Raw genomic sequence first — 11079 nt, forward strand, 5'->3', positions numbered from 1 at the left:
AAGATTTGATATTTTAAAATATAAATAAAAAAATTCTTGAATAGATCCAGTGTATCACGCCATTTATAATCCATCTAATAAAATTACATCAATCCAATAAAATAAAATCTTATATATCATTATTTTTAATGGCTTTATTTTTTTAATAGAATACCTATTTAATTTTTTATATTTTCTTTCTCTACCATTGTTAATGTAAAATAAATTTATATTTGCACCAAGTTCATATAATAATATTTTTTCAGTATTATCATTTCTATTATATTCTCTCTCTTTAATATTTTTTTATAAATGAAGTATTAAATAAAGGCATTTTTAGAAGTTTATATTTTGTTTTGAAAAATAAAGTTGTAAAATATATGTAATAAATTTTATTGATATGGGTGATTTTATTTAAAAATATCTTATAATTTGGGATAAAATGAGTATATACTCTACCGGTAAAAAACTATAAAACATTTCTTAAGAGATTAAACGTTAAAAAATATAAGACATTTTTAGTATTTTAAAGTATAATTAATGTGTTTTTTAAGAATTCTTTTAATAAATAAATTATTTTATAGTTTTTTAAGTGAAACACCTTATTAAATAAAAGTAAATATAAAAAAATGGCTAGCTTGAAAACAATTAAATAATTTTTTAAAAATGATATTCAATTAAAAATATTTTATATTTTTAATGAAGAGAGTTTATTTTTCTATCCCTCTAAACCCAAAAATGATATTTTTTATTTTAAAAAAATACAAATTACACTTACATGGTTGACTTCTTTCAGTTTTAGATAGTCCTAAGCTCCTAATTAGTTGAAGGGAGGGATCCCGATCAAATGCAATGAATTTTGTGCGGTGGGTGGAAAGTAGGAGGATTCTAACCATTCTTCCAATCTAATAGTCAGGAAGAAAGGAGTGTACAAAAAGCCTTATTGTTTGTAAAGTATACAAACATTTTTTCTATAATAAAAAATTACTTCACAATTTAAATCCTAAAAAAGTAACTTCACTGTGGATGCATAGCATAGATTCTATTTAATAAAAATTATTTTTATTTTTTATTTTAATAATAAAAAACTTACTTCACAATTTAAATGCTTAAAAACTATGAAAATATAGGTTTAATAAGTATTAAAAAAAGTTTGTGTGCTTTGCAGAAAATAAGATTTTTTCCACACCACTCTCTTCCCTATCGTTAGATAGAATGAGAAGTCAGAATTTTTTCACTTTTCATCTACTACACAAAATTCACTGCATGTGATCCATACCTAGGAGGGGAGAAGGGATAAGTTAATTAGGTACACTGAATATGGTTAAATATAAATATTTATATATTTTAATTAAAATATATTATTTTAATCATTATCAATCTAATCTTGACTAGACGCCCCTAAACCTATTGCCATGTTAAATAACTCAATAAGCAGTTGGATTTTCGGCACTGACTAAGAGATTTAAATTGACTCTCGACACAAAACCTCAACCTTTTTTTTTTAATCTTCTCCACTTAATATCTTTCCCTATGCTATCCTCAATTCCTCATTTATGTCTTTGTTGTTCTCCTTTTTTTGTCTCCCACATTTAAATACTTTTTTTTTAATAATCGAAGCATTTTAAGAGGTGACGCATTTTTTAAACAATAGCAAATAATAAACTTCACTAATTTCTTTAATCCTATAAATTAGTTAACTAAGTCTCGTAATTAGGACATGAGGAAGTATAAGAAAAACCTAGCCAGCAAAAACATTGTTTCTATTGCAGGCACGGAAAGGAATTTCCTCGAAAAGTAAAATAGAGATTAACGACATTACAGACGAAAACAGCAGAAGAAAACATTGAAGTTGTCTGGATGGCAAAAATTATGGTAAAGAATATGAGGCGAACTATTTATTTACGCAAGAATGATGAATCAGCAGCGCCATCGTTAATCCAATTATACAATTCACCGTGTTCAATGCATAATAAGAAAAACAGACAACTACTGAACACTCTACAGATAAGAACCTGAGAGTTTAAGAATCAAGATTTACTCCCTCAGATCCCACCACCTCGTCAATTTTTTCCCTCTTTCCCCTGCCCTTTGAACTTCCCCTCTACACAATGGAATATGCTCGGATCACCTCCACAATAGGTGCTCGGCATAAAGGGCACTTTCCTCCACCACGAACTAATTCATTCGCACATTTTGAACAAGTGCACATGTGCCCACATCTGCAATAATTTTTCAATTTAAATATGACAAGGAAAAAGACATTAGGCCATTGTTTCTTACAGTCATAAATAGAATGGGGAAAAAAATACATATCGCATGCGAACACAACAAACACTTAAACATGCATAAAATACCTGTACAAGAGCGAATCAATATGGCTATCACAACAAACACAACAAGTTCCCTTTTTCACATGGCCCCATTTAGACCCATCCTCAGATGTCTCGGCCCCCATTCCTGCAAAGGTAGAATTTATCACATCAATGACTCGAGATGAAGAATAAACACAAATAAATAGCTGTTGAAGGAAATATAACCAATATAACTTCATTATTTATCATGAAAATACGTTCTTTCCTCCAAAACACAAGACCCACAGCCAAAACCAGGAAAGGAAAAAAATTATAGGGCCCCAAAAAAAATTAAGGAAAGAATTATACCAATTTCACCTGCTGACCGATTCAGCGCTGCAGACACTTCCTGTCTGACAGAGCGCTGGAGCTCCAGTTGCATATCCATGCAAGCCTCCAACATCCTCTGCATGTGATTCATGCCTTGCTGAAGTCTTGCCATATCTGATCTCAAATCATTGATTATCTCCCATTCCTACCCCAAAATCCAATCAGTATCAACATCCAAAACCTTGCTCGAGCACAGAATTTCAATACACATGTAGTATGATGGCATTTATAGATACAGAAAAAATTTATAATATTTTCATCAACACAAGGAATAGGATAAAGAGCCTAGATTGATTATCTATCAAAATAAAAAATTTTAAGAGCCTAGGTTAATATCTTAACCAACTTCTATTCACTTTCTCGTTCCAAAAAACACCTCAATAGTAACTGCCAATGATTTCAAATTAGAAAAGCAATGTACTTTCATTTTCCACAGATATTCAAGAGAAAACAAATTTCCGTAAACATACAGAACATCAAATGATCTTTTAAAAGCTAAGTTGAAGAAAGAAAGGGGAAAACATGGGCAGTGTAAGTAGACTCACAATTTCAGATCGATGCATGCTATGGCGAGACCATCCTGTCTGATGCAAGTCCTGGTGCCAAAGTGGTTGAGGCGGAGGAACTGGTGGAGATGGCAACACTAGAGAAGGCCTATTAATGGCATCATGTTGAACCCCATTACGGTCATCTGCATGTTGCTCAGGATCCCTATCAGGTGAGGCAGGAGTTGGTGTTGGCAAGTTTCTGTGCAAATCCCAGTCAATAGGTGCACGACTTTGCCTTTCCACATATGACTGGATTAATTGGTCCAGACTTTCACGGAAACCACTGCGAAGAAGATTAGAAACACTTCTCCTGAAAAAAGTAAAAATGCATCAGCTATAACCCTGCTGCCTTCAAGAAACAGATGCCTGTAGATCAAATAAACTGAGGCTTGAATAAATGTTATATAAAGCCTTCCGTGAAACTAAAGAATTACCTGCTCAAGAGTTCTCTAAGCTCCATGCTATATACATTATCATCATCAGGAGGATGAAATCTATTGAATCTCCTAAAAGGAACACCTCGTCGATTCCTTGGAAGGCCAGAAGGTTCTGCAGACCAATTACCAGCAGCTTCCCTTGAATTATCCTCATGCCAAGTTCCCCGAGCTTCTAACGGATGAGTATCTTCCCCTTCTACATTTATTGGAGAATCCTGCCGCCAATCACTAACAGCACTTCCATCTCTTAACTGATTTAATGGACCATAAGCTCTCCGTTGCCAATTTCCACGACCACCTTCGGTAACTCGTTCCTGCCAGTTCCGTCCTTGATTACTAGTTTCTTGCCAACTTATACCCTCAGTGGTGCTGCTTACAAAAGTTCCTGTGTGATCAGCCAACTGCTGCACATCAGTTTCCAGGCTCCTAATCTGCCCTTGTTCATAACTGTCATGCTGGGCATCAATTGAATTGTTTTCTTGGTTCACATCACTTCTAGTTTCACTGATGCTACTATTAGATGTGGCATCAGAATTGCTGCTAGCTTGACCACGAACAATATTTTCTAATCTTGAGCGAAACCCTTCTCTGAATTGTCAAAGAAAGAGCATCAACCAAGAATCATAACACATAAAAACTGTGCCTCAAGTAAACTTCGAGCTTATCCCTTTTTCTTTTCTTTTGTTTTGTTTTGTTTTGTTTTTTTTTTTTTTGTGAACAAATTTAACATAGATAGATACCAAAGATCTACTAAAATGTTGAAAAAGAAACTTCTTGATATATTCAGAATGAAATCAAATTGAACGTTAACTTTGAAACACACCAAGTGGGCACACTAGGTATGTATCTCAAATCCAGTTAAATTGCATAACATAAATAGGCAGATCTCACTGCATATTGAGGAAACTTATGGGCAAAAACCAAAATAATACTGCAATGGATCAGGGTAAAAAGAAATCATATAGAAATGTTATTATAATTACCCTCAGAATTAAGGATGAAAAGGTATCTATAAAAATGTTATTCAGCTGATACGTGATAAGAATCAAAAGAAGTAAAGTTACAAACTCAAATGATAGAACCTCAGGCAAATCTCAACTTTCCAAAATAAAATCTGTATCTCCAACACACCAAGCAGAGGCAACCTAAATTGGCAAAAGAAAAGGAGGGGGGAAAAAAACCAAACAAAACAAAAAGATGCGAGATTCTAAAAAGAAAAGGAAGCAGAAATTAAATTCTAATTTTAGAAAGGAAAGAGCATCTTCAAGTCTTGAATGCACACCTTAAACCAGAGACTGTGTGACGTTGTCTTAACTGAACTAATTCATTTGCAGCCACGGAAGGAGGCCTCTCATCTTCTATAGTTCTTTCATTTCGAAGGAATCTACCTCTGAGTAATGACTGGAAAGGTATTTATGTATCAACAGTCAAGTTACAAAAAGAAGAAATAGAAGTCTAAAATTATATAAACTAACCCTATCATTTCATTGCAGTACATGATCTAATGGCTTTTCACAGAGAAATTAAAGGGTAAAAAAATCAACAAAATATCAGAACGGCAGGAAAAATAGTAATTATGTTTCACCTGATGATGAAAGTAGATTTTCACTAAATTCTATTTGATATTCTAAGAATCGAAAGAACTAACAAATTAAAAAAGAAATTACCAGCAATGACAATTTGAGTGGATGTGAAAGTCAGAATATATGCAGAAATATTTTATAGAGAGACCCACACATAATGCTAGAATCTCAATCAAGTTTAAGAAGCTGAGAGCAATTAAAAATCAGCCACTCTAGGCAATTGATCTGTAAAGATCCACGTAATATTTTACACCTCAACATCCTTAAAGAATCTATATAGTTACATGGCCATTTGGCCCTTTCCAATTTATACAAGGTCAATTTATACAGAGGGAAGGAGCACTGATCCATATCCTATCATATTTTTTCAGCATCCTCTGCATATACTAAAGACAATAACCATTTTTAACTATATCAAGGATGCGAGCAACAAAAATATTCAAACCAGATATATCAGAACTGAAAGCAAACATCAGCAGAACATTCAGTATCAAGAAAATCACTGCATATTTCAAAAGTTTCATAAATGGCCATCTGGAAGGAAACGCCTATAGCAAGAAGTTCATGCCATATTTCTGAATTCTTCTACGTCATGGTTCCAACCATGCAAAGACATTACAAGCAAGTAAATTTCATTTCTAAGAAAATATCCAACTGACCTGAATGCGGTTTCGATGAGCAAAATCAGAAACAGCACGGTGCTCCAACAAACCCTGAAGCTCTCTTTGTCTTTCCCTTTCAACCCTCACAAGCAAGTCAACCAGAGCTTGTCTTCCACGCAACCTCAACAAATCCCTGCGCACATGCTCTGGCTGGCCCTCATCATGATCAGTTAACAATCCATCATGGACTCTCTCGGCTCGAGAACCACTTTCAGTGGCTTGACTATCCCTCCGGCTCCCACGAGAACCTCGCTGCTGACTTGTCATTTGCACCCACTCCCTGACAATTCTTACTCTTTCACGCTCTGTTTCACCAAGCCACTCTGCTCTGCGATTATTGTTTCTCTGACTTGCATTAGATGAATGATCACTGATGCCACTTTCCATCCATCCCCGCACAATCTGTCTAACTCTCTCCCTCTCAACTTCACCAAGATCAGGAGATTGCTCCCTGCTAGACTCATTATGGTCACCATTTTCATGCCGTGATTGAATCTGATCATGTGACCAAGTCCCATAATCATTTTCACTTTCACTTGCATCCACCAAACTGCCCTGATTCTCACTTCCCCTACTATCTGAAATGGTACTTGATCCATTGGCATTAGAGTCAGCACTCCTTTGTTGATGCAACCTTTCCCTCATTCTTTCCCGTGCACGATTAAATAAGTGTTCATCCTCCAATTCGCGCCACATCTGAAGAATTGCCGAAGCCTGAGTGCTGGGCCTCTCTGCAGCTCCCTCCTGGCCAGAAGTTGGAGTCTGAGATCCCCTCAAAAAAGAGGAGTCCAGCATTGAGACCGTGTGTAGTCCTGCAAGTGCCATTAATTCAGACTCCCGATTCCTCCTCTCAATTGTAGTTATCATCTCTTGGGCCTGGTGGGCAGCCCATCTGCTCAAAATCCGTGAGTGGCGCCGACGTGCAGCAGATGACTCTGCTAAATCATCCACCTCAAGATCAGATCTCCTTCTCCTCCTAACTAGTTGATCACCCTCATCATCCTCCCCATCCTGAGTTCGGGCAGAACTACATGAAGCAAAGGACATGCAATCATCCAAGTGGCCCCGCATAAAGTCCTCCAGCCCACATTCGAACTCAGCATGGGCATCAGTGGATTCAGGCTTCTGTTGTAGCGGTTGAAAATCTGTCATCTTCACCCAAATATGTACCCCCACCACTACCCTCAAAACCCAATTTATATCCGTCTATCAATCCACAGTAACAAATTCACCATAAACCACCATTTCAGAAGCCTAAGATCTAAAAAAAAAAAAGGAGACACACACACACACACACACAAAGAAGAGGGTAGCTAAACCACCATTTCAATCTCTCGGAAACCGAAAAGAAAAAGAAAAAAGAAAAAGAAACAGGGGAACCACAATCTGAGCGTCAAACTCATGGGAAATTGGGGGGAAAACAAACGGGTCGGCTCAATTAAATTAAAATTCAAAGTCGCACACATACCCGCACCTGATAAATTACACGAGTCAAAATCAACAAGCGAAACCAAAATTGAGACAGATAAAAAAGGATAGGAAGATAATGAACTAAATTGAAATAGAATTGGGACCATCAACAAGATATAGAAACAATGTCTAAATAAAGTGGCAAAACTAGGGCAAGAGGGAGTGCCAAAGAAGACAACGTACCTTGTATAGGCAGAGTCAAATAAACCCTATTTCGTTCTTGTTTTGAACGGGGAAATGTTAAAGTCGTGGAAGAAGCAGTAAGTGGGAAAGAGAGAAGAGATCAGAGACGCGAACAATGTGAGAATTTATATTGTGCAACTGAAGAAGGGGAAGAGAGGAGAGAGATTTAGGAATTTTAATACATTTTGGAGGATGAGAGAGAGAGAGAGAGAGAGAGAGAGAGAGAAGAGGCGGAGGGAGGGCGTATGAGTTCCTAACACGTAATGGCATTCCCATTAAACTTGATTTCCTTGCTTTTAGCTTAATATTATTTTCTCGCCATATGTCACCAAAATATATGGAGCCATCCGTAACCCCCAATCCACCACACCGCTAATTTCTTTTGAGGGTAAATCTGCGAGCTCTTACTGTTTCTAGCTCATGTACATCTGCGAAAAAATAAGAAAAATATTTCAAAAAGTAATTTACATTATATACTGTGAATTGGAGCATAAAATATTCTGTTTGTTTTCAACATGTATGTTGACATTTTTTGTAAACTCGTACCCGACCCCACCCTCGCTAACCGTTATCCTGACAAGTGAAAACAGTGAGTTCCCGCTCAAGAGTATAAAAAGTAGTGACATCTCAATTCTCAAAGTAATTTTTGATCTGAGAGGTACCTTAACATTAGTTTGTGTAGATCATTGGTCGGTGGGAGGTGTGTGAGAAAATAAGTTGTACGTAATTATTAAGTGTTGATGAAGTTGCTGGCAAATATTGTGTAAAATGGATTCAATATTTCGTATGGAATGAGTCTGGAGTTTAAATTTGATGCCTAAAACGGACAGGTTGTGTGGGAGTGGGCTTGAGTGGCACACAAATTTCACAAAGAGGCCGGTAAGTCCAATAATGAAAAAAACTGCTGGCTGTGCCTGTGCGAAGTTGGCAAAACTTTTGCATTAAAAAATGTGCGTAAGAAATCAAGCCGAAAGGATGGGCGTGGCTTAGAGAGAGAGAAGCAAGGCTAAGAATTGGCAGATAAGTCACCAAACTGTAAATTAAATTAAAATTGTATGGTAACGTATTGCTAGAGTAAGATATATATATATATATATATATATTTTAAGATAACTTCTCTGTATAATTGTTGAAATAAATCCAGATGATGTGCCAGATGCACATTTTTTTAAAGCTGCCTAGAAATAATTCAAATAATGGCTCTTTCTGTTATTCCTAAGTATTTACACAGTATGTGATTCGTTGAATATTGTCTAAACATGAACGACAACTGGATGGGTCCACAAATGAATTGTGTATGCATAACTGATCAGTTTTATTGGGCATGTATGGGATGCACGTAAAGCCTGATTATATAATTAAGCTAATACTGTATAGATATATATATATTTAAACAGGCATGAAATATATTGCACATAATAGCATAAATCTTTTAACGTCAAAACAAGCGGGATTATACGGGTGATCTAGATGTTGAGGTATTACAGTAAAAGTTCACATGCGGCTGAAATCCCCAAGTGTTGTTCATCTCGCAACGAGCCGTTACGCTGCTGCAGCTTATAGAGCCAAACATCCCTGGCTCATATTTGGCGTCGATCCCCATATTCTTTGTGCAAAATTTTCAATATGTGAGAACGAAGCAGTACTCCTCATCCAAAACGATCCTTTTTATACCAGAACGGTACGACAAAGCGTTTCCAAGTATATATGTTGATCTGTATGTGTACTTGTACATTTTTGCAAAGTAATAATTAAGTCGTTGGTACAAGTTGAAACGGTAGAGTCGGAGTTGCATGCGGATGGGGTGAGATGTAGTCGTTGACAATAACAGCCGAATGACAAATGGCGTCAAAAGATTTATTTTTGGTTGAATTTGAAGGAAGTAAAACTAGTGAGATGACACAAATTAGAGATTGGGAGTGAAAATATATATAATGAATAATGGTGTGGGATCATTTTTGGGAGGGGTTAGGTAGAGAAGGAAATGTACGTTGGATGATTTGATTAATAACTGAAGTTTGATTAGGTGAGCGAGGTAGCATGGCATTGACTCGAGTTCAAAGATTGTTTCTGTCATGTATGTGTTTGTTAGACCGCAGAATAATATGCATACACGTAAAATTAAAAAATGAACAAATTAAGATATATTTATTTTTGCATTCAAAGCGGGCAAGGAATGTTGCCCTCGCACCCCCCACGTGCGCGTATATCTGATCAATAGGATATGTATGAGTGTGCAGGAGCAGAATGCTCTGGCTTTGGGGCATGGCGTAATTAAACCGCATTGTGGTTCGTCTTACGAAACTAGTTTGACATTAATTCCCCTTAGCTTGTTGGTTTAATTCTATTAATACATATTTCTTCAACAATGGCATATATATTCATGCAAATGCAAATCAATATGTTCATCACGGAATTAACGTTGACTTGAAGTATGAATGATGAGGGAGAATGGCGTATGCAAAGTGATTGATATTAGTTTGTCGAAAAGGATGGAGGATGCACATGAAAGGGGGGATTAGGTAGGATGATCGATTCATGCTGGGAGAAATAAAAGGGATCCAGTGGACACAAACAAACATCATTCAATTTCGTTGACATGTTCCCAGTTGTCCCCTTTCAATCATCCAAACCATTCATTTTGTATGTTTGCCAATGTCCTCTTTTAATCATGTCAAGGGTTTTCCGGTATGTATAATAGGATCCTAAGTTATTGCTACTCTTACTGTGTGCTTTCAATATATATATATATATATATATTACTCCCTATTATTGGATAACCACGGCGCCAACCCATTCTTACTCTCTCTCATCTTTTCATTATCTTTATTTTTCATCATAATAGTTCCAATTAAAACTACTTGACAAGATACATCGCAAATGCATGTGGTTTTCTGTGTTGGTCTGGTCACCAATACCTGTCCAGATGAGAAATGCATAGTGGAAAATTTAAAAGCAACAAACACTATATATATATATATATATATATAATGCATGTGAATGTCTTCTTCACTGGTCACGTTAGTGCAAGGAAAAACTTAAATTAACGGCGGACATTTAATGATCGATTTCCAATCTGTTTTTTATCATATGTATTAGCAGGAGCTATTTCTGGATCAAAATTTATCATTAACTACATAAAGTAGCCATGGAGATGGACTATTGGATATCATCATATTTTTATTAAACCTTGCTTATTATTTAATCACAGGTTTAAATTTTTCATTGATTTCCATCAATAAATCTTTATATTATTGACGGATATTTGTAAGTATAAAAAATATTAAGGAAATTAAAAAATATTTTCAGAAAAAACAAAAATTTTATAATATGCATAAAGAAATTCACATATAAAAAATTTTGAGAATTACCCAAATAAATTTTAAATTACACATATTTTTTGTTTATTATGAAATAAAAAATTATAATATAAATATTCATGTAAATTTTCATACAAACATAAATTTTTTATTATATTGAATGTTTGTAATTATAACATAAATAATATAAAATATTGCATACGAATGTGTATT

General features: G+C 35.4%; 1 protein-coding gene across 1 annotated transcript; it reads right to left on the reverse strand.

Annotated features, from left to right (window-relative positions):
• Positions 1-1849: 1849 nt before the first annotated feature.
• On the reverse strand, positions 1850-7783 carry LOC129293351 (uncharacterized). The gene is made up of 8 exons (XM_054931262.1): positions 7547-7783; positions 5891-7367; positions 4931-5049; positions 3646-4236; positions 3209-3521; positions 2643-2808; positions 2337-2439; positions 1850-2201 (listed from the first exon to the last, which is right to left on the reverse strand). Exons 2-8 carry the CDS (start codon positions 7043-7045, stop codon positions 2084-2086), a joined length of 2565 nt encoding a protein of 854 aa, XP_054787237.1. The 5' UTR covers positions 7046-7367; positions 7547-7783; the 3' UTR covers positions 1850-2083.
• Positions 7784-11079: the final 3296 nt, after the last annotated feature.

This window comes from Prosopis cineraria, unplaced genomic scaffold (assembly GCF_029017545.1).
Source record: "Prosopis cineraria cultivar Desert tree isolate PC_DT_omini unplaced genomic scaffold, ASM2901754v1 PC14, whole genome shotgun sequence".
NCBI classification, from domain to species: domain Eukaryota; kingdom Viridiplantae; phylum Streptophyta; class Magnoliopsida; order Fabales; family Fabaceae; genus Prosopis; species Prosopis cineraria.

Excerpts from the sequence above, each read along its gene's own strand:
- LOC129293351 (XM_054931262.1), bottom strand. The coding sequence starts at position 7,045 with ATGACAGATTTTCAACCGCTACAACAGAAGCCTGAATCCACTGATGCC. Across the intron at positions 4,237-4,930 it reads CACACAGTCTCTGGTTTAAG|AGAAGGGTTTCGCTCAAGAT; the intron begins GTGTGCATTCAA and ends TTGACAATTCAG. Across the intron at positions 2,202-2,336 it reads ATTGATTCGCTCTTGTACAG|ATGTGGGCACATGTGCACTT; the intron begins GTATTTTATGCA and ends AAATTATTGCAG.